Source organism: Taurulus bubalis (genome assembly GCF_910589615.1).
Source record: "Taurulus bubalis genome assembly, chromosome: 9".
Lineage (NCBI taxonomy): Eukaryota > Metazoa > Chordata > Actinopteri > Perciformes > Cottidae > Taurulus > Taurulus bubalis.
Window position 1 is genome coordinate 24,217,441 of NC_136597.1, and position 24,668 is coordinate 24,242,108.

Below are 24,668 nucleotides of genomic sequence, written 5' to 3' on the forward strand. Positions count from 1 at the left end.
ATCACATAAATACTAAAGATGCACATGAATTAAAGAGCCCCTAAATCAGACCATTTTATCATTCACTCTCCCCAATGACTGGCGGGAGAAAACACTAACAGAACATCTCTCTGTGCTAAGCCGGCGGTTGTGATGCCTTTATACTGACAAAACTATGAATGGATTATTAACTCCTAAAATATGACACATAACAAGTGGGAGTAGAGCCAGCTGATATCCCGGTTGGAGAGATGTGACCGTGTTTCACTGATCCCTCCACTATGTGTTCATACTGAGCTGTAAGGACGACACTGAGGATGGAGATGGAAACATGCATTATATTTAAAACTGAATTTAAACGACATCTTTTCAATTTTGAGATGCAGCTGCACTGAGATCACCATCTGAAAAGTAACTGCATTCAAACTATAAATGGAAGGTATGATGTAAATAATAAAACGTTGTGTCCAACAGGTGTGCAAACTGCCACATAACTGAGTCTAAACTTTTGCATTTTGAATCCAGAGACAACAGAGAAAAGACATTTTGGCAGTTGAACCCTCGACCCGATGACTCATGAAGAACTTGTTCTTCCAGCTGAAATGTGTGAATATGCAAATTGTTTTGTTTTCATTAGCTAATAAACAATGACGAACTGACAGCATCTATGTTGCAGGTCATCCCCCATCTCTCTCTTGCAACAAAGATCCTTGTCTGCACTTGATGGGTAACCTGCAACCACATGGTCAGCAGGTTGAACCCCTATGACACCAGCACACCCCTATTGTCAAATGTTTTTGTTCACATTATTTACGTTAACTGGGCTGGGTTAGTTTTAAAAATATTGAGGTCAAAAGTACAAATCCCCCTGGCAGAAACTGTTGACAAGCCACAAACCAAACTTTGTTTAAGTAAGTAAAACGTTCATTTAACTGCTCAGTTATATCTTGAATTATAGGCTGGTACCGCCTGTGTTATTCTGGTGGGAAGTTACTTTTATTTTACATATTTAGTTTGTGCCTAAAATGTAAAAAAAATGGTATAAAACAAATTAGAATCAGGATAAAAAATAATAAAAACAGTATGTGCAATAGGTGTGGAATTATAATAGAACGCCTCTTGATATCATTATAATTAACAAAAAAAAGGACCAATGCAGTCTGCAATAATACAAAATAAAAAACAATCTCCAACAGCTCAGGATCCTGTGTTTTTCTTCTTCTTTCTCAGCGGTGCTCAGATTTACGGGCTTCAGAGGAGTGCCTGAAGGCGGCGCTGGCCCTGGCGGCGATCACTGAGCTCTCGGGAGACTCCATGGAGAGGGAATGAGATGAAATAGGACTTCAGACCGGATCATGGCGGCGCCTCTCGGGCGGGACGCCCTACCTGAACACTGGTCGTATGGCGTCTGCGGGGACGGCAGGGTCTTCTTCATCAAGTGAGCGAGCGGCGGAGGGCGACGCGCGCGTTATGGCACCGTCTCTCCCGGTGTTTACCGGGAGTTGGCGGGGTCTGCTGGTGTTTCCTTCCCGTCCGTGTAACAGGTGTTTTTTTCTCTCTCTCTCTATGTGTGTGTATGTGCTCGCGCGGCAGCGATGAGGCGCAGACCACCACCTGGCTCCATCCGCGCTCCGGTGAACCTGTTAACTCCGGACACATGATCCGCTCAGGTAGCCGACGTTAACTAGTCCACCTGGGCTGGTACACCTGTGGGTTTCTTTACTGTCGCTGCTTAACTTCACTGTTCGTGTCGGGCCCAGTCCGGCGGGAGGAGGAGGAGGAGGGGGAGGAAACTTTCAGGCGACACGAACGAAGTCTTTTAACATTTTTAATGTAATTGTTTTCATTTCAGACCTGCCTCAGGGGTGGGAGGAAGGTTTCTCGAACGACGCGGCCAGTTACTTCATAAAGTAAGTACCTCGCGCCTCCGTTATCGCCGCGCGCTCACCTGCGCGTGCCTCCAGGTGACCGGGCGGCTTAACGCGGCTGCTGCCCGTGATTACCGGGACGTGGTGGACTTAACCGGGGTGGGATTTACCTGCTGACCGGCTAATGACCCCACTGCCTGATGAAGATACTATGTTGCACGAGAGCAGTGATACTGTGACGTATAGTGGAAGAAGTACTCCAGTAAAAGTAGCAATACCACAGTAGAAAGTACACATGCGTTACAAAACACATACTTATTGCATAATAACCCAGTTACGATCAATATATATTATAATATCGGATAATTATTATTATTATCGATGCATTTATTGGCACATTACTTTAATGTTGCGGCTGGAAGAGGTGGGACTACTTTGTTATTACCTTTGAACCCTCCAAATGTTTATTATCCGTATTCACACTCATCAATAGGCTGATAACAACATCAATATTAGAGAATTACAAATATCAGATGTTAATACATTAGCGGATGTACATTTCTTTAATTTTCTTTTTGCATCAACACACAACAAACATGCTTGTCATCATTTGTGAAGGTGGATTTATTTCCTATTGATTCCCAACAGTTCTGTCTTTATGGCAATTTGTTGTTTCTTAGCAACTGTGTGCTCAGCCAGATCATTTTGACCCGAGTCTTGAACATTTTGTGAAATATTTTATGAATTTAGTTATTTTCCACTATGCTTCCGTATTAAAACAGTTGTATGTGCCAGAGGTGATTTGTCTAAAAGCCATTTTTAGGATCGTTCTCTCCTCTGCCCGGGATTAATCGTGCTAATTGTAGTATTTATTCGTATATCTCGGCCGAGAGCAGTCAGAGGTCAGTAAGTCAAACAGAATGATAGCATAATTATTGCATTAGTGACAGCGAGGTGAACTCTATGTTATGATGGAAGTGTCCGTCCATTTGCAGCGGTTCAACACGCTTTCCATTCTCTGCTTTTTTATCCAATTTGTGGTTTTGGTCCAGCCAGCTTTAGTAAATATATATATTCATCATTGAGAGTTTTGACTGCGACAACGAGGTGAAACAATTTCCCCAACAACAGAGGCTTGATCTGTGCTTAATAATAATAATAAACCACCAAACAATTGTGTGGTTTATAAAGTGGACTCGAGTCACATGTTGACAGAACATAACACACTTGATAAAAAACTTGGAATTTAAGTTGTCTTGACTTTGGACTCTTAGTCCACAAATCTTGATTTACTTGGGACCTCAGGCCTGAATCCACCTGCTGCATAATTAAAGAATAAAAGAGAGGTGAAACCACGCCCATTTATGAGTTTGATGCAGTTTACAGTAGTTTAGAAAATAGCAATATGTGGCACTGGACTTGATGGATTAACGGTCTAAACGAGCACAAATGAGAGTAGAACCACCCTAAATGCTCCCTCTGTCCCTCCTCGCCGCCGGGAGGAGAGTGGCGCCCCCTTTTGGAGGCGGACGGTCATGGCTGGAGCTGTGGGCAGTTCATCTTTTAAACGTTTTTGGGTGGATGTTTTCCCTCCATTCACTACTAGAATCTGAAACGTTTCTTATGCCGAGAATAAGATCTATTTTTTTAGCACTAATTTGGACCTTCTTCCCGTTCATGTTTTTCTGTCAGTGTGTGTGTGTGTGTGTGTTTTGTTTGTTGGGCTCCCGGGTGGATAATTGATTTCTCCGGTTGTTGAATATTCACAGACGGCACTTCTTCCAAAGCGTCTATAAAAATGGAGAGTTCACACTCTGAATGTCAGATTAGTCGACTCAGTCGGTCCGTAATCCGTTGTTTTAGCGTCTCGTAATCTCCTTTTAGAAAATGCCCTCAGTGGGATTTAGTGTTTTATGACTGGAGCTGACAGAGATTTGAGTGTCACTGCAGATAACGGAGGCCGAAGGTCATTCACGTAATTCATTCAGCACGAACAGAGAAAGCTGTTTCAGAGTTTGAGGAAATGCTGTCGGAAGTCAGGCGAAATATCTTGATGTGCTGTCGTGGTTTGCAGCAGTGTGTGTGTGTGTGTGTGTGTTTTCTGGCACTCTCTTAAAAGAACATCCTGAATGGAGTCATTGAAAAATAAATGAAACTAGCAATTACTTGATTTGTTTTCAGAATTTCGGGTTTAAAATAAAAATCTTTTAATTTATTCCAAACTTCCTCTTGTTGAGCCTGAACATGTGACTCGGTATTTTAATTGGCTATCAAGTCGTGAGCAGGCGGTTGTTGATGTTTCAGACATGATGTTTTTCGTTCGGCTGCCTGGAAAAGCATCCGAATTTGAGCATGAATGTATGAATTTTCACGTATGTACGTGACTCAACCTTTTACTCACCGCAATGCAACAATTAAAGGCATTTATTTTGCAGAAACGACAAACTTTAACAGGTTCAAGCTCCTCAAATGTGAGGATTTCCTGCTTTTTTCTGTTTTCATATCTGTACATCAAGGGTCAAATAGTGAGCATTTTCATTATCGATTCATTTATATATTGTTTTGTCCATAAACTGTCAGACAAAAGTGAAAATTTCCAGTCCAAGGTTACATCTTCTAAATGCTTGTTTTTATCTATCTAACTCCCCGAAACTAGAAAGAAATACAACTATTATTATGCGATTATCATAATAGGTGCAGATACTTTTTCTGGAAAGATAACACAAGCTAAAGCTTAAAAATGTTATTTAAAGATGAATTTTAAAGGAGCTAATTGTTGGTTTCAACCCCGATCTTCTGCGCTGGTTACAAATACATACTCCAGTATATTACGTAATCAGGGGAGTCTTAGTAGAGGAGTATGAGAGGAGAATCTGACTTAACGTGTGTTTACTCTGCAACACAAACAGGTTGAAGCTTCCGGCGAGAAAAGGGAAAGTCAAACAAAACCCTCTTCTCCTTTTTGAGTGGGACGTCTGTTTATTTACCGTCTCTCTCCAGGCCTCTAATTGGCTTATGAATGGTATTTCTCGACCACAAATAATACGGCGAAGTAAAAACAACCTTGAAATCCAACATGCTCTTCACTTCGGAGGGGGCGCTCTTCATAGAGGCCGTGTTTATGTAACTCTCCCTCCCAGGGCTCCACCGCTCTCTGTTCTGGAGCCTCTTCTGTCCGGGGGAAAAAAACAAAACAGTTTTTCATGTTTTTATTACCGGCCAGAAGAACAACGCGCTCTCTCTGCGTCTCTGCATGTGTTTCATTGTCTTCGGACGCTCCTGGCATCCGCTGCTTCTGGGAAGAGACGCTTTGATTCCTCCCTCTGAAACCAGCCCATGTCTGTTTTCATGATCTGCAGCGGTTCTGCTCTGCATCCTGATGGGTTTAATGGCAACAGCTGTATGGAAATGCGCATTAATTCACAATATTCTTCTGTAAATTCGGGGGGAAATCTTTTTGCGCCGTACATTTGGAGGAGAGCTGTGAAACGGAGAAAAGGCTCAGATTGTCATATTTGATTGGCCGTCACTGGTGAATGTTTGATGTTCTCCCTCGCTGTACGTTAGCTGCTAACTGCTGCTAACTGCTGCTAACTGCTGCTTAAATCTCCCGGTGCACGAATGACAGCAGCACTAGTCCGGCCTCCAGCAATCTGAAGTTATCAGTTCACGTGTCTCACCTTCCAAGTCCTCGCATGCAACATTGTCTGTTAAAACAGACGCCTGTACCACCGCTACAGGAATACTCTCTGCATTTAACCCATACTTAGCAATTTCGGAGCTGTGAGACGCCCGGGAAGCAACTGGAGGTTCAGTGTCTCGCTCAAGGACACTTTGACATGACCAGGGATTGAACCGGCTCCCTTATGGCTGCAGGACGACCACTCGCCCCTATGAGCTACATCAATTGGGTTGCTGGTTTTGCTGTTTACTATCCCGACATCTGTTAAAAAGTGAATGCCGCCGATGGCAAACTGGGCGCCGGTCGCGCCCCGCTTGACCGACTAATCGATGATCAGAGGGGATCGTTTCTGCACCACTCCTTCCAGACACCCAGAAAGGGTTGAACCCCTCTGAGGTGGTCTGAGTCATTGAAGCGTCAGCACCTCCTCTGGGTTATTGTGTCTGCCGCTATAACAATCTCAACCATCACTCAGTTTTCCTCGTGAATGTGGTTTTGTGACTCCCAGAGCTGTTGATGAGCTCAGTGTCGACGTAGCAACAGTTTGTTTGTGAGACTCTTCCTCCGGTTCTTTTCCTTTACCCTCCCCCCCCCCCGCCTTATGTCCCCCTAAGGACAGGTGGGACGTACGTATGACTTTGAAGACGTCCACCTCCGCTGGGCTGAACCCACATACGTGTCCTCAGTAGTGTTGCTCAGAGCCGTTTGTTTGTCTGACGACGTTCTGACTCACTATTTGCTCCGCCGTTGTTGTGTTTGCTCTCACTCATACCTGCGCACACGCAAACACACGTGACGTACGATCCGCTCCTAAGACCCCCAGATGCCCCCCCCTCCCCCCCCCCCCAAATCCTGCAGCCACGCCCAGCAGGGGGCTCCCGGTACGAGGAGGAGGGGAGCAGAGCCGATCAGATCCGAGGAGGAACGTCTGCACGGCTTCACCGGAGGGGGGGGGGGGGACACACACACACACACACACACACACACACACACACACACACACACACACACACAGATGCATGTCAGAGATGTCTGTCGGCAGCAGAAGACAGCTGGTTCAGTCCTGAGTCACTGTCCTGAGTCGCTGCAGGAGCCGCCGACTCTGTCTGGAAGTACTTGACAAAATAACAACAGTTTTAAAAGGCCGAGTGGTAGTTTTAGGCTTTCATCCAGCTAAAAATACCAAACATTCTTTGGGTTCTCACATGTGAGGATTGGCTGCTTTTCTCTGTTTTTATATCATTGGAAGGTGAAAATCGTTGCCGTTTGTGTGTGTGTGTGGTAAACAGTGTGAAGCCAACGAAGGCTCTGGGAAATTGTGCTGCGTATTTTTCGGGATTTTTAAAATAAAATAATAAAATAAATAGTCAACAGAATAATTAACAATAATAATAGTTTTTTGCCAGGTTGCTGTGAAGCGATGTGTGTGTGATGTGTCTCAGGTTGATGCAAAAAGCCCAAATATGTTTCACGTTGATGACGAACATCCCAGTACAGGTGCTTATGAGAACAGCTGTAAACGGTTTGCTGACTGTTTGCCACAGTTAAAAAAAATAATAATTAAGATCTACTTTCTTTGATCTTTCAACCTCATTTCGTGGTCTTCATTATATCAAAGTTCCTTTATCCTTAATTCATCCATTTTAATGGGGTCGAACTTTCCGAGGACCAGAATTCACTTTTGTCCTCATTGCATCTCTTTGTATCTCTTTTGTATCTCTTTGCATTGATCCCATAATGTGATGACATCACGTGGTCGAGAAAGGGAAATAAATAAGTGAATCTTTTGTGAGCTCACTCTCCTGTGATACTAAATCAGCTGCAGATGTAATCTGGATATGTGTTCGCCACGATGAGACAGCAGCCCTCCGCTCTTCAGGCTTCGGATGAGTTACATGCAGAGGTTCTTGTGTCTGCAGACGTGTTTGGTATAAAGAGTATAATGGTCCGTAGCTGCAGGGCGCAACAATAAGGATCGGCCGCTCGCCGGGCGGCAAGACTAATGCCACTTTTGGGGCGAGTAAATCTTGTAAAAAGTTAGATTATGTCAAGAGAATTTATGGGAGTGAACTGGCCAAGCACATAAAACAGAGATGCTACAAAACAAGTGTAATATATTTGATAAATTGTGTAAAATATGAAGACAATAAATCAAAGATCACTCAAGAGGGAAGATAAATAACCCAATATTGGCAAAATAACAGCAAACAGCAGGAAACGTGCCGCGACAGAGAAGCTAACCTCAAAGAAGCTCACGGTCGCGTCAGCGCGGCCTCGCTAGTCTTAAACCGACTCTCGATGCCATCAAGCCGCTGCCGCCGTCTTTCTTCTCGTCCTGTAATGTTTTTTATATGTCTTTGTTAAACCTTTTGTTTTTTTTTAAAGGTGGGATCTTTTGTCAGAAACGGGTGCGCGGTTCATTTGTTTTAAGAAGAACTGCCCGGCAACACCGTTTCATTCATCTTCTGAGGAAGTACAGACGCCGGCGCTCAGCTGGATAACCTTGAGTGGCTGATGGATGAGTCACAGCACATGCTCATGCTGCCGGATGTGAGCTGGTTTGACGTATTAAAAAGGCTGTTTCCCTCTGCCATTCTTCCAAATGTTCACATTTGAGGTGTTTTTTCCACCTGAATGGACATAAATATAGATGTCGCTCGCGGAGAAGGCCGCTGCGTGGGAGAGAAGCCACCTGAACCTGAAAGGCTGCTTTGTCGGACGGAAACATTCAATAGCAAAAAAAAGGTTCCCCAATAAGAAAAAGTGTCTGTTTTTCCAATCAGGATTGATAATGTTTGTCATATTCATTGAATGTGCAGTTGTTCATTCTGGTCACATGACATCTATTGCTTCTGTCCACTTTTTTTTTTTTCCCAGAGAAAGGGTTTTTCCTGATCCCATGTGAGGTCCCGGGACAGGGATGTTATGTGTACAGATTATAAAGCCCTCCGAGGCAAATTTGTGGTTTTGGGCTTTACAAAATAAACCAAATTGGATAACATCCGTGAACCTGCTCATGAAGCCGGTGGCTCCCGTTAAAGGCGTGCGAACACAGAGGCTCGGTTTGTGCTCGCCATCTGACGGCTTCTTTGTCTCCGGATGGAAAAAATAAAAAGCTGGAAGAGAAAGCTTCTGTCAACAACAGCTGTTTTTCTTCTTCTCCTTCTTCTTCCTGTTGTTTTCATTGGTCGAAAAAGGTGCAAACCAGTTTCTGTGTTTGCTCACCAGGAAAGTTGGAGATTGTTAAATGTCAGCCCAAGGACGGCGTCTTCGCCGGCTGTGTTCCAAACTTAATGACGCTTCCCCCTCCGGTTATTTGCTCCCAACACCTGCTTTCACTAGCGGAGGCTCGCTTGTGTACTTTCACATGCGTTTTGCCTCTTCAGATTATGAGTAAATTAGTAACTAGTAACGGTTTATATTGTTTATATTATGTTTTCAGAAAGAACCTAACAGAAACAATGCCTTTTTTTTTATTATAATAAAAATAAACTGGCACCGGCTGTGTCGCTGGAACGTCGGCTTCACTTAACGGAAGCACTCTTCAGGTGTTTTGGCAAATTTGAGAAATCCCAGCTGTGTATTGATGCCATTACAGCTCGGCTTGATGTGATAGTTTCTGCATGAAGCCCAAAGAACAAACTCCGGCTCTCGACTGGAGCGGATGTTTGATGTGTTTTGTTTTTTGATTTGCCTCCGAAGGTGAGAGGAAGTAGAATTCTTGGATGAGCACTTTTGTTGTTGTTGTAGTGAATGACTTTGGGAAAATAAGATGGGCACATGAAGGCAGCTTATCTCTCTCTCTCTCGTCTCCGTCTCGCTGTGATTAGCCGATTTTGGTCCGTCGGGTTTTCTCCCCGTGTTACGTCTCTCGCTGGACCTTCACCTCTCAACCGCCGCTCCATTTTTAATGTCTTTTTTCCCGTTCCTCTCTCTGGGAGGTCAAGAGTACGCCAGTGTTTCTTCCGATTCTCTCGTCTGCCACGCTTAAGTCACCGGATGCTTTTTGGCTAACTTTCAACCACGATGAAGGCTGGAATTACCTGAAAAAAACGTCAACTTTACGAGGTTTGGGCCACTTGAAGACATCGTCCTGGAGCTCTGGGAGCGTCTAACGGGACGTTTTTCACTTTTTATCGCCTAAATAATCGACAGATGATCTGATGATGAAGCCCATATAAAGTACAATTTCCTTAAATCTATGTTGATTGGATATTAAGTGCAGAACACTCAGTGATCTTGATTCACAAACGGCAGAATAGCCTCGTCCCACAAAATCAGCTTCAGTCGCAGTGAGTGTGGTCTGGGAAAAAGTTTTTGATCTAAAATGCCCCCCAAAAAAAGACTGACTAATTTTGAATTTAAATCAGTGAGCTGCAGGTGTCCAGGAGGAGACGTCAGGTGTAAGTGAGTCAGTGTTTATGGCTGACTCACTCTATTCATACTGAGCACCACAGGTCTGTCTGCACCACCACTGGCTAATGATTCATCAATGTGTGTGTGTGTGTGTGTGTGTGTGATTGTGCTCTAACACATTCCTATTTCATTGGTTCATGACACCGGAAAAACTCTGATAAAAGAGAAAATACTCGGCGTGAAAGGGTTCTTTTATTCTCACCAAAAAAAATCACCGATCCATTAAATACGTCTCTTTTACCAGTTCCATCTAAGGCAAACACTGAGGTGCATAACATCTTGTTTATTATTCCACTCTTCATGTAATAAATCATCTTCAAACTCAGGCCATGCGGTGATCTCAGCAAAAGAACTACAGTTGCAGTTAGTTAGTCTTCTTCAAGTCGTATAATTCAAATAAAAAAGGCGATGTGATAGGGGCCCGTTCTTCTGCACCGGGTGTTTGTGGGTGTGAATTGTCTCGCCGATGTCGGTGCAGAGACAAACCACGGTTACAACAGAGGGACAACTATGAGACACAATAAAAGTAAAAAGCAGGAAAGCAAGTAAGCATCTTCCTCCCAAATGTGTGGAACTATTCCTTTCAGTCTCTGAACCTCAAGCTTTGAGACGTTTTCTCGCTCTTGTCCTGCACCTCTATGGAAACAGCACCATGGCTGGAAGTAGAGAGAACTCAAAAATGTCTTTTGTGCATTATAACACATGACACGTGACTGTTGGATTTTTTTTTATACAGTATCTGGTTCCAGCAAAGTTTTTTATTTGTGGTGTGATTTTACCGGAAAAAGTTGGATTACAAGCCGCTACTACCTTTGGTCAGTGTCCCCGTTAGCTCCCCGCTGTAGCCAGCTAGCGCTCCTGCTAGCACTCCTGCTAGCGCTAGCAGGTGCTAATCACCGAAGGTAGCGGGACCAGCCCCGTCTCTCGACACCCAACTCGGGCAGAGGGGACGCGGGCAGTAGCAGCAGCAGCAGGGAGCTAGCAGCAGCGCTAGCTCCCTGCTACTGCTACTAGCTAGCTGCTACTGGCTAGCTACTAGCTAGCCAGTAGCAGCTAGCTTGCTACAGCGGGGACACCCACCGGAGGTAGAAGCGGCTTGTAACCCGACTTTTACGGTAAATGAAACATGTAGATTAAAATGTTTTTGATGCAATATCACAATTTGGAGCTTCATTTTTGGGCAGCTTTCTTTGATGTATGCGTCTGTCCCATGAAAAGTTCAAGGACTGTCGGAATGATGAAAATCTGACGCTAATGGCGGTTTCCACACCTTGTGCAAAGATAAATGGTGCAGTTCTGTCGATTTTGTTTCTGTTTTGAAGAATCCCACCGAGGTTTTGGGGTTCAGAGGGTGTGACGAAATTAATGCAGTTTGATTTGTTATTTTTTATTATTGCTCCATTTTCTCTGCCCACTCGGACACGACTAATCCTTCCTGAGTAGGAAGGCTGATCATTGAGCTGTTAGTTCATCTCCGTCTCTTGGGTGGAGGATCGTGTATTGCTGACGTTTTTTCTCCTGATTGGCTGCTACTTTTTTTTTTAGCTCAGCGCTGCAAGTGTCGGGGTGCTTAAAGTCACTAACATCACTCATCCGGGTGATTGATGTGAATCGGAAACGGTTCAGTTTAATGTTTAACATTTAGTTTGTGGTCGTGGAAATGTGCCCATTCAGAAAGCATTTCTGAGGAGGCGTTCACTGACCCCTTCTCTGGAGAGTTCGTTCTGACTCTCAGAGGATCCTCTGCTACTGACGGCCGCATCAAGGAACGCTTGTCCTCACCACACACCTCCCGGGGAGCTGATCATTCATCACTTATTTCTAATCCTCTTTCAGAGGCGTCTCTCCCTCTGGTCTTCCTCTCCCCACGCTGCTACAGATGCAAAGATTATCATCTTTTCAGCATCCGTATGTGTGCATGTGTGTATGTGTGTGTGTATGTGTGTGTGTGTGTACCACCTTTTGAAGTAAGTCTGAAAATGGATGTCTTGAATATTTAACCTCGCCCTGAGGCTTCAGTATTAATCCACAGACTCTCGCACAGGATCTGAGTACAACACAGATCTGTCAGGCTGATGTCTGCTTTATTATTAATCCTCTGTGGGAATCTGAAGCGGAGACGGAGCCGACTGTTTGCTCTTTTACAAATAGACGAACAGAGGAATTTGTTCGATAGCAGCTGAACGAGCCTCTCGCTAAGATAACCACAAAATAATAAAGAGCCCATCAGGCTCATCCGATGAAACATTATTTAAAAGGGAACGCAGGTGAGCGGTTTTGAAATGACAACTCGATCATTATTAGTCGTCTTTAAACTCTCGTTTCACAGAGTGACCGAACTTCTAGCTCCATCATTGTTCTGGCAATCATGTTTTTTCTTTCTTTCTCCGTCTTTTCTTTGTCATAATCATGGAGTAATAGTTCAAAAGCTGAGTGGCCTCTTCCTCTCATTTAACGTCTATTAAAATGTCAACCACATCGTTAAAGAGCAGAGCGGGGAACTTGGTGTCCTGCACATTAGGGAGGGAAAGCAGAGTTTTGCGAATTATTTCCCTTCGCTGTTCTTCACAAACTGTTCTTTCACGTCTCAGAGAACATTCGCCGCTGGCCACGCTCTTTTATTTAAACGTTGGAAAACCGGTCTGTGTGTCAGTGTTCACCACACGAACAAAGCTCAGAATATGGAGAGATGAAAGGATGCTATTTACAGGTAAACCCCCCCCGCCTCCTCGTCTATACACCTGCCCTACTGCCTATTTGGTTGCTATGGTTACACCTGCCTCAACGGCATACACTTTTTTCTTCCTCTTTTAATCTTGATTCCCTTCAACACGACGTCTGACAAGTTTGGTCGATTTCGGGAAAAGTTTAGGAAGTCATTTTCTTAATTTTCGGCAGTCTAAAAGATACTGATTTAGAAATCAACGCTACGATTTTGGGGGTCAACTGTCAAAGTTCAAGGTCACCGTGAACGCAATATAATTTGTAACCAATGTCCACTTGGACCCAAAGATGAACTGAGTAGAATTTGGTGGTCAAAGGTCACCGTGTAAAAACAACATTTTAGCCATAACTCAAGAATTCGTATGCCAAATATGCCGATTTCACACAGTGTGTTTTGGCAATTTCGTAAACCCAATATCTTACAGTATTGTCAGACTTTTGATACGACACAGGACAAGTAATGTGCACCCCGATATGAAGATGTTCTCTCTCTTTTTTTCCTGGGCTTGGTTGCTTCTTTGAGTTGGTATCTTCAATGTCTTTGTTCAAAAGACAAAAGGGTTGATTACCCTTCTGATCGCCTTCTGATCACCTTCTGATCGCCCAGGTGGGAAACAGGATTGCCAAAGGTCAGCTGATCAGATTCAGCACGATCAACCAAAGGGGAAGATAAAATGATCATATCAGGGCAAAGTGACATTAATATGCAATGAAGTAATAATTCTAGTTTTCTAGATTCGAACAGTTTGGACTGTCAGCTGGGAAAGACGTTTTTACAGCCGGCAGCTCGTTTCTTGTTTTAAAGGTGCTATAGTGTCTGAGCTGGTACTTTACGACAGATCGTGCATTGCCACTAAACCTGTGGCTTACTGCTATAAAAATGATGTTTTATATCTATTGCCAGAATAGTTGTATTCCACTTGGGAGAAAGCCTTTTTAAAGTACAGGTATTACTTTGTCTTTGAGGAGGAATTGACAAAAATACATCCCCAGTCTCTGGCCGGTTGATGAAGTGATTTTCTTGAGGGTCTCATCATCTGTCATTTTCTCTTACAAAGCCTATGAAATTCATCCTCTGAGCTTTCTGTATTTCGTGATGCATTTCATTTCCTCCCCTCCAAGTGTCTTTGTCCACTCAGCCTTATTTCCCAAGAGATTGAAGTCACCTGTTCCGTGCACAACATTGACTTCTATCCTCTGATTTTCCTCAGTTCTTTGATTTTTTCCTTTTCTTCTCCTGGTTCAATTTACCTCTTTAATCAGGCTCTTAAAATAGAACGAGTGACTACAAGTCAGGCTATGAGCGATGAGCATAAGCAAGGTTACCATGGTCATGAAGGAAGCGTGGCAGTAAACAAATCAACATGTTTACTGCAATGAAAAAATATAGATCAAGGATCGCCACAAAATGGGCACTAATAGGCCATAAGTAAAAGAAATGGCAAACTAATTAGGAAGCAGAATTCTGAAATTCGATGAACAGCACCGGCTCAAAAGCGTGGCAAAAACATCCATCTTGCAAAGCGGCTGTTTTAATTTTTAGATGTGTACAGCGGTGCAGCAGATTATCTCCATCAAAGGTGCTTTTGAAAAAAAAAAAAACACATTTCAGATGTCTAAAAACCAAATGTGTAAAATAGAAACGTGGACCAAAGGCGTAATTCCCACACATCTGGACCCGTCTCGCTCTCCAGAAGAAAAGCTTGGGATTGAAACGTCCATCTGTGTTCAACGCTGAGCAAAGGAGGACGGACACAAAGGAGGGATTGAAGGACACAGATGCTAAACAGAGAGAGAGAGAAACGACAAGATGGTGGATACAATGTTGTGGCTCTCAAAGTCCGGCCGGTCGTGGGAGACAGTGACACTTCTGTCAGTGTGAGGAGGAGAAGGAGGAGGAGGAGGAAGAGGAGGAGGGCCCGGCGACGAGCGAGAGAGAGAAATCATGTGAGAGACGGAGAGGACAAGGGATGATGGGATGAAACTTGTTGGGACAGTTTGCAAGCTGTGGAAAGGAGAGGATGAAGAGAAAAGTTTGAACCTATATAGAAAGAGTGCGTCATCATTTCTGCAGCGATCTGCTTTGCCCTCGTCTTTCTAAAAGTCCAATTTGAGAGGGAAGAGAAAACAGCTGTGATAGCAGAGGAAGTTTGGAGGACACTAAGTGGAATGACACTCTCAAGAGATGAAAGTCCGGTGGGAAAGGAGCTGAATCGATTGAGGTCGGCTTGAGAGAAGGTCTCAAATCAAACGGCAAAGAGGTCCCCTTGTCGAGGGAGGATGGGCACCTGCTGCAGCCGCGACCTCGCCCGGGAGGCCGGCCACGAGCTGGTCGCCGTCAACCGCCACACGGCCTCGGGGGTCACCAACGTTGCCGATCACGAATTCTCCACGTGGGATCTGACGTGTGCCACGAGGTAAGCCGGTTCGCTGGGGGCGGGGAGGTCTACTTTACGGCGGCGGGAGGTTTTTCTGTGCCGTGCCGGAGGAGCGTGAAGTGGTTCACAGCTCGTTAGCTTCTTTGTTTGCCGGGAGAAACACGGCTCCCTTCGGTAAAGTACGTCGCCCTGCCGGCACGCCATAAAACAAGTTGTTTGTCAGCTTTATGGGATTGTAACGGGGCGTAGGAGACATAAAAGCCGACTTGTCTGTTCCAGGCTCCAAATGTACACAACTGAACACGCACACATCCACACACACACACACTGCACACCAGTTGTGGCTGAGTCTGGCACGATGGGGTTTTACTGTAAGCACACCCTCGGATCCTCAGCTGAATACAAACACAAGATTAATTCAGCTTGACGAGAGCTGCATGACAGCTTTACCGGCACGCTCAGCACTTTCCTCAGCCTCAGCCTCAGCTGGTCAGACTCTACAAAAAAGAGGTGGACGGCCTCCTGCTGTGAGAAACTGGGCACGGCTGAGGACGGATTGTCCTAAAGGAACTACAGACAGCTGCTGAATGTATCTCCCGTTGTCTTGCAGACACATTTGTGACTTTATTCCTGAATCCAGACAGGATCTGTCATCAGAGTGGCACAAACTCAAAAGGAAATGCTACTTTTTTTCAATGTTTAGACGTCCAAACAGAAGCTTTTCTGAAAAAATAGATGTTGTTTGCGCTACAATTTAAGAAAAACCGGCCGGATGGGATCTTAAAAACTGAAGTGAAGAAGAAACATGTGTCCCCAGAAACTATTTGAATTTCAGAACACCTGTGTGAGGATTTGCATCAAACCCAACTACCACTATTTTATATTTAAGGAGCTGAACATGATGAATATGCCAGACCACTTGATGACCCGACAGGTTTATGTATTCTTAATCAAACACAGTGGCAGGAAATTAAAGTGTGGTAGAGATCTGCCATGTTTTTTTCAGATATGAAATTCTCGCAAGGAAAAACATGGTGTGGACTGGATTCACTATTCTAAAGTCCTAACAAGTCCTCCAATGTCCCTCTAGAACGACGGACAGAAGTGTTTTCTGATATCTGCCTCGTATCGAGTCTCTTCTGGGCGTCAGTAAAGACCATTTTAACCCCCGAGCCAATAAGCAGATGGTACGGCCCGTTCTCACTCCCAGGTCAAACAACGCCGCTTTCTGGCGACCTCTCGAGACTCACAGACCTCACAAGTCACAGACCTCACAAGTCACAGACCTCACAAGTCACAGACCTCATAAGTCACAGACCTCACAAGTCACAGACCTCACAAGTCACAGACCTCACAAGTCTGACACAGAGAGCAGACCAGCCACAGCGGGATGAAGCGTGCCGTGGGCTGCATTCATAAAAAATCCGGCACCTTTTTTATATTCAACTTTATTTGTTTCATTTGTGTTTTGTTGACCATCTCCTGACTTCCTCCTTTGCTCCCGTCATAATTTACTACAGCGGCAAGAGGGTTATGCCACTTACATTTTAAATGATGTAGTTTAATAGTCGAAGCTTAAGGCGATTTTTCATCTTTCACACTTAACTAAAGCTCCTTCAGAGCCTGAAGGACATAATACAAGAGGCTAGTAAACTCTTTTTGGATGTGTTGAAATATTGAAATAGTCTTTTCTTTTTTTTTGCTCTTTGTGCAAACGTATTCAACACCACAAACTCGTGGTCACACACTTTTCTTCCACAGTCCATGCTGAACATTGTGAACTTCATCAAGTACTCGTGGCCGCTGTGGCTTTGCAAAGTATTCCTGTTTTACCAGCCTCTGTGTATCTTTGAAACCGCAGCACCCTGAACTACAGAAGAGAGGGATTGTCCGGGTGTTGAAAGAATACTGTATCAACACACACAAACCCGGCTTACAGTAAGGCGTTCAGCTGACTCACCTGTCCACACTGCCTGGTTCAGCATTCCTCGATGGCACACAAGTGTTAACACGTCAAACAACAACCAGCCGCCGCTCTTCCGTTCTCTGATCTCATCCTGATGATGCGTGAAAGCAGAAATATTGGAGTAAATCAGCGGCTCTGGGCGCATTAGGAGAAACAAGGCGGTTGCGTGTTTTACACTGGAAGCACTTTGTTCTCCCTCCGCACAGGTGGTGGGGGTTGCTCTCTGGCGGCGTCTTAATTCTGCCAGCTTTAATGTCTGTCGTGGGCCGGGAGGAGCCGCCGCCGCCGCCGCGCTCGTATCTGGAGACGCCGTCAATTATTCAGGAGGAGGATTTAGCCGCTTGATGTGACACCGTTGATTACCGTAAAACAATCCAAACGGGAAGGACCGGCCTTTGTCATTGTTCTCTCGTTCCCCCACCCATCGGGTGCCCTTTTGTGAAGCTGTCTGACTCAGCCGAGATATTAATATTGACTTCTCAACCAAGTTCCCCCCGATGGGTTTAACCTGGCCAGGTGTCAGGTGTGTTTATGCAGGCACTCCACTGTCTGAACGAAGTCCCTGCTGTAGTCTTGTCTCATGCACGGCGAACTCCTGGAAGATCCACACTTCAATCGCTCTAATTTCTCGAAAAGGCACATTTAGTTTTTTATAACACGTTATGTACACAAAGACAATTCTGTGATTTTTTTGCTTTCAAAACAAATATTTAAACACAAATATATATATTTTTTTTTATACTTGATATTTTCTTTAGCCATTTTTACAGTTTAACAAGAATTACAACCTTCAAAAGTAAGAAAGAATATAAGAAATTAACCATGCATCTGGCCAAGTAGGGCCATAAAGAAAGAAAAAAAAATAGAAGAATATTCAAGCAGGTAAATATGTAAAAGTAAGAAAACAAACCAATCAAAACAACCATGCAACACTTCAAAAGCATTGTCAGTCAATCGTGTCAACCATAATTTCATTACAAAATTATTCAAGGAGTTCTATTCACAGGGTTTCTTTAACTTAGGTATATATATATATATATATATATATATATATATATATATATGGCGCCAATTTCCTTATATTTACATGTATTTGGTCCATTTTGTTCATCTAGCTATGTATATGTCTTTTCTTGTAATCTGATTTTAAAAGTATATATTCATATGCAGAAGACAATTGGAGAGAAACATCAACGGGACTAAATCGGACACAATGGGCGCCAATGTAGAGTCCTGATAATCGGTCTGTTGTGTTCAGGCTCTGCACCGGCGAGAGCTGTGGCCGGAGGCTTTGTGTTTTTGGGTTGTCCGTTCGTCTGTCCGTTTTACAGGGTTTTGCCCTTAAGGACACACACAACTAACTGATTCTGTTCAGGGTATCTGCTGATACTAACTACCAATGTTTCCCCCCTACATTTGAAATCTCTCTTTACTGTGTGTATTGTTATGTCGGGTCACACAATACTCTACAATAATACACTTAATTGTACGGCACCGCTCAAAACAAAGTGCCAAAGTGTTGTTCATGGTTGGACTCAGGATTAAACCATTTCTTGGCTGGCATTGAGGCAAATACAATCACAACAATTAAACATACACAAATATAAGAGAACCCAGTAATAACAGTCATGAGTTTGAATTGACAAAGAATTGAATGTGAATTTCTTGCGTCATGGCCGATACCTGACCCTCTTCATGGGGCCATTACCAACCCTGTGTGTTACACATTAACCAAAGTCCCAGTTAATAAGATCAATGAGAGGAAACACACCCGTCTTCCATTCATCATTGTAGGCAGACTTTGTTGTTGTGTGATGTGGATGTTAGAGCTTCCTTCTGATTCCATTGTTACACCAAGATTCATTGCAGTGTTATTATACATTTGAGAGATTTGTGAGTTATTTTGCACAACAGAACGGATATTAGTAAGATGGCAAAATGTAGTTTAAATGTCTAAATGCCTTTGTCAGCTTTTAGAAGCTTTGAAGAATTTCCTGGAAGATTACCTGATAAGTGTTTCATATTTATCTGCAGAGCCGGTTTCAATATCATTGCAGTCTTGACAAAGAGTGGCGGGACTCTTTTCTTTTTGTGGTGTCGAGCGCATTCGATCCTCGCCTGCAGTTCAAAAATAGTCGTCCAACTGTCGAGCCTCTGGGACGCGCTCAGCCACTCGCTGCTGTCAGTGTTTTGGCCTGACAGGCTGTCCACTCATTGGCCGGCCTGTTTGGTATTCAGGTAGTGAATTGGCTGTTTGGTTGCCGCCAAGCGCTGTGTGTTTGACTGAATCAGGTTAGCAGTAGAAAGCAATCCATTAGTAAAAGGACTGCTTTGGTCCAATCCCCCGAGTATTGTGATGATAAACCGCACTCTGTGGCAGGATTCAGGGAGCCTGAAAAAGTTCTTCCTCTTTCTAACTCTGTTTTGTGGATACTCATAATCATAAGACCGATAACAGGATGATTGAAGAAGTTGTGACAATGTGAGGAACCACTGACATTTACCGTAATGCAGCTAATACTGCACCTTACACATGCACTGAATATGCCTGGCATGTAAGTCAGTGCACAATACAGTAGAGTGCTGCAGGGATGATTTATTTTTTGTCGACCGACCCCGTGAATTAGCATCACACTGTTTCTCGGCAAACTAAAAAAGCCAATGGGATTTTTTCCTTTTGGATTATTGGAGAAAATGAGTAACCCTGCACTGCAACAGGGAGCTACTGGCAGCTAAAGGGTCGTAGCTTAGCCGTGCACCATGCAGACAACGCAGAGACGACCGTTGGCTTCAAAACAACAATGGCGGCTACCAAAGAGGTTCATGTAGGAGCCGCAATCAAAATTAGAGATTATGTATTTGCTGAAAGTAGAGCAAAGGAGCCTTTTCTCGATGTTTTGGCTCTTCTCCCTACTCCTTTGTAGGAAGAGTTCGATTGGCGATGGATTCATCTAATCTCCCGCCAAGTATGTTTTGAAAGTTCCCGCCCTTTTTCCAGACAGTTTCCAATGAGTTTCGATGAGCGAGATAATCTTCTCAAATGAAGACCCCTTTTAGGATTTTTAAAGTGTAAATGCAATCGGCATAAATTCATTAAAATCTAACGCTATGCGATCACATGACTTCACGTCACCACTGAGCTGAAGGCTGACTAGTCAGTTAATATTCTCATTTAGCCACTTGTTTTTCAAAGTAAAAGCATCTAAATTCCATTTTATGTTGCAGGGCAAAATGTTAAAATCTCTGAAGCTTTTGTGAACCACAGAAATTATTTCAGGCATCTAACCAAAAATCCATTCCAATAACCGCATTGACCATGAGGCGAGGGAACAGCTGAGTCATTTCCGTGTCTTCGGACTCATTCCTGCAGCGCCCTATGGGCTTGAACTCATGTTTACTTTTTATTAGTATTATCATTTAAACTAATGATTAACCGATCAATTGTTCTCTTTTTGAAATGTCAAAGGAATGTAAACATTCAAGGTCACAAATTGATTTATCTAACAAACAATTCAGCAATCACTGTCTGTTAATAATTGAGTCTCCTAATAATCTTTAGGAGACGTGCACACCTCACCTGGAGCTTTTTGGCAGCTGAACCGTTGGGTTGGGTCTCAGGTAGTTGTTACCTATACGTCTGAGTCATCACTTTCCCTATTGAGGTTATGTAAGGTATCTTTTCTCTGTGCTTTTTGTAAGAATGCAGTCGTGCCACCTTCACACAGCTATTCTGATCTGGAGTCTAGACACAATTCGTCTGCATTACATATGCAAACCATGATTACAGATGCAAATTGTTTATGCAGCTGTTGATTTGTGACCAACTGCTTGTTAACATTTCGTTGCACACAAGGGGCACTTAGAATGTATTCAAACATAAATCTGAATTAAGTAAGAAAAGAAGAATAGAGTAGATTTTCTTTAGGAAATTAGGCTGTATGGTGTAGTTAATTTGTTGATGTTTCACAGACGTGATGTAAAGCGAACTTCCCATTTCTCTGATTGATTGGAGCTGCTTGATATTTGCTCGATTGCTACATTGTCTGTAATCGACAAGAGGCAGAAAACTGGAAAAATACACAATACAAATATTTTCAACAGCAGTGAGCAAGTAATTAACGCAAAGAAACCTGGATTCTGCAACATTAGAGTCTCAGCACTTTTTGTTTTTTGCTGCTTTTTCATATACAGAAAAAAGCAGAATACATTTTCTTGATGTATTGCATGTAAAAAAAAAGCTTTTGTCTCAGTCCTGAAGTGTGTTTGGGGTTGGTGTTTCTGTTGGAGACGTTTTCAAGCAATGACTTCAATTTACCTGCGATTAAAAGTCAACTTTTGACCTTTGCTGCATGGCCACGTGACATTTCCAAACAATGGGAAGGCGATGACGGAAAGATGAGCATGTGAAGAATGTGCCTCCCCCACCCAATGAAAAGCTGAGCCCCAATGCCCTCAAACACTCCTACCTTTGTTCAGGTGGAACTCTCCCTGCCCTCTCTTGCAGTAGTGCAATGCTAAATGCCTCACCACCCCAAAAAGAGGCTAATTCTAACACACACACTGACAAAAAGACCACTTAACAGAAACTAAAGACACATGTCTGCACGAGTTATTTTGTAATGCCACCGCTCCATTCATTTCGTGCATTTCTTTCTCCGTGCGCTCGGCGTTTTAATCTCAACCGTCCCGTTTGAATCATTTAATTGACGACACCCGCGTTCATCTGTCTGTCGCCGACCTTTCCAGTGACGCCTTTTTCACAGCGAAGCAAAAACAGTAAAGCGTAACCTTGAGTTTCCCCTTCCCGACGTGAAGCTCTTCCTCGGTTCCCGGCAGTAAACCGTCCACCGTCGATGACCTTTTGAAGGCCGACAGAAAGGGGGGGTCACCTTTTGGGGAGGGCCAGGGCCGGGGGTTGAGGTCTCTGGGACCGGCCATTACCGTTTCAATCAGAATCCAAGTGAATTCAGTTCAAGAACCAGAACAGAAGAGCTGCGCACAATGCAGTTCCTCATATTATCAGCACAGAGGCAAAACTAGTGGATTGCAGTTTATATCAATTTGAGATGCTTATCTGCAGCAGATTAACTACACTGCAGAGTATGATTTCTGCTTCTACTGCAGAGTCAATAAGCATTACGAGAATTCATGAATCTTCATTTTTTTGTTTACTTCCCTCCATGGGCCTTCAGAGACAATATTCCGTGTGCAATCACGGTATTAGTGGGAGAAGCAGCCGTGATGTTAATAACTCCGAAAGCCTAATTTAAATGCACTTCCTATAATGGAAGGTTCATATTCCAGTTATTAGCCGGCACTCATAAGACCATAGAACAAGATTAGCTTCAGTTTAATTTAAGTAATATTACAAGAAAAGGGCAAGACGGTGGGAGCTAGTAGAGCTGAATTGCCCTGGCTGTGTGATTATAATTATTATGCAAGCCAAGTGTTGGTAAAATGATTTTTAGAAAAAGGTGCATATACAGTGGGTGGTTCTTTTTCCTTCCTTCAGGATAAGATAAAATATGAGGTAATAGAGGAATGAAATGAGGGGAATGAGAAGGGATTCAGGAGGCTGATGTGAGGTACTCGAAGAGATTGGAGTCAGCGATGGAAGATGGGAAGTGATTACGTTACGGATACACACGAGTCCAGAGCAGCCAAATGCTGTCTGATGGGGACGCCCGACCCGGTGGTGGTTATCTGGTACGTTCAGCTCTGCATTGTCACCCGAGGCTTATGAACTCTGCAAATCTCTACTTGCATCACTTCCACTGCCAAGCTGCCAGGAGAGAAGCCTCAAATCAAACTGCTAGTTGCAATTTCTACAAAAATCCGCGTCGAGGGCCGCGCGGATTTTCAGCTATTTTGATCATTAATTGATTCGTCATTAGTAAACTGGTTATTTGGCGCCAATATGTGAAGGATTGGAGGATTTCTGACTTTGGCAAACCCCAATGTCAGTTTCATAAACAGTTGGGATCGGTAGGATGTCAAGAAAGTGATTACGTAATCATTCTAACGAAACTGAAATCGGTCAAATTGTTAAGTTCTGGTACGAAGGAGAGGACCTAAATGCCGTTGCAACAGTTGAGAGTAAATTTATTCCATAAAACAAAACTTAGGACAGGCTTCAAAATGGGACGTGGAACGAACAAAAACAAAACCAGGGAGCCAAAAGACAGGAACAAGCGCGGACTACTCACGAGACAGCTTTACAGGGAAAACAGTACAATCCGACAAGGGGACAGGAGACAAACAGGGTTTAAATGCAAGAGGAAGGTAACGAGGAACAGGTGGAAACAATGAGGGCAACACAGGTGAAGGGAATACACAATCAGGGAACAGGGCAGACAGACAATCACGGACAATCACAGGGGAGGAAGTGCAAGAGCACCTCGAGGGAATCTCTTCAAATTTGGCACAAATTTGCTTCAGTTTTATTGGTTTAAAAGGTCAAAGGTCATCACGTTCACCATTCTTGTGAATGTGATATCTCAGGAACGCCTTGTGCAAATTTCTTCACGTTTTCACGGCCACCTGGGCTCGAGGTCGAGCTGATTAGAGTTTAATGGTCAAAGGTAACCGTGACCTCACATAACATGCTTTTGGCCCTCATAGGATAAAATGATGAAGTGAGGAGATTTTTGGACAGATATGGATGAAAACTCTGCAACATGGAATGCGAGGCGGTAATTCTAGTTGGTTAAAATGTCCCCAAGTTCTTTGTTGTCAAACCTAAGTTGACACCAGGTTTTGTATTACAGCTGAAGGAAACCGACAGCTCTGCTGGGGGGGGTTGGCCTTCAAAGAGATGATCTGGATCTTCATTTCACCAGTGGGTTGGAGAAAAACTCAGTTTCAGGAGCCTTTAGTAACTCCTTTCATCATTTGTTCACACCACATTACTCCAGTTTCTTTGTATAATAAAAAAAACCTTTTGTTAAAGTTTTTTTTGTGGTGGGGAAAAAAAAAGAAATCCTCTTCTCTGTCTGTGTGGCTGTAAAAAACTACCCGGCTTTGAACCTGAGCCTCTTTGTGGAGGGAGAGTGAGCTGATGTGCTTTGATTTACAAAAAAAAAAGGAGCGTAATGCTGCTTCTGTCCTTTTGTGTGTGAGACTCGCGACGCATAAAGAGATGTGTTCTCCTCTTTCCGGAGTGAAGGGTTGCGTTTTTGTGTTAAAACTAGTTAAATATGATGCGCGGCAGCTGATCTCATCGCGACCTAATAAAGCACACACACCTTTTCAAACGTTCACGCCTGCGTCTTCTCCATTTGCAAAGCCAGCGACGCAGTTTCTCCTTTTGTGGTCGTCTACAGGTCGATATGCTGCCGTTTATATTCCTTGTATGCCACTAATATACTAATATTTACTGCTGCAACCGAATCGTTGCAGTTTCATTCCGTCCGTGTGGATCACGCATGCCTTGCATACCAATGGAGCTTTTCTCTGGGTGTGTGTGTGTGTGTGTGTATGTATGTATGTATGTATATATATATATATATATATATATATATATATAGTAAAAAGAAAAGACTTTCAAACTTCAACAAGCTAAAATAGATACGCTACAGTCTCCTTTTAATCTCCAGGTGAAAAATATAAATATTTCATTTAAAATAAAAAGTTCAAATGGCAGAGAGCTGTGATTT

The 24,668-nt window shown here is 43.5% G+C and overlaps 1 protein-coding gene across 1 annotated transcript in view; it reads left to right on the plus strand.

Annotated features, from left to right (window-relative positions):
• The first annotated feature begins 1,326 nt into the window (after positions 1-1,326).
• LOC306740980 (pleckstrin homology domain-containing family A member 7-like) overlaps positions 1,327-24,668 on the plus strand; it is a 118,489-nt gene continuing 95,147 nt past the window's right edge. Inside the window, exons 1-3 of the mRNA XM_079223231.1 lie at positions 1,327-1,417; positions 1,573-1,649; positions 1,832-1,889. Coding sequence (XP_079079357.1) covers positions 1,335-1,417; positions 1,573-1,649; positions 1,832-1,889 — 218 coding nt within the window. The 5' untranslated portion in view covers positions 1,327-1,334. The remainder of the gene's footprint in view (positions 1,418-1,572; positions 1,650-1,831; positions 1,890-24,668) is intronic.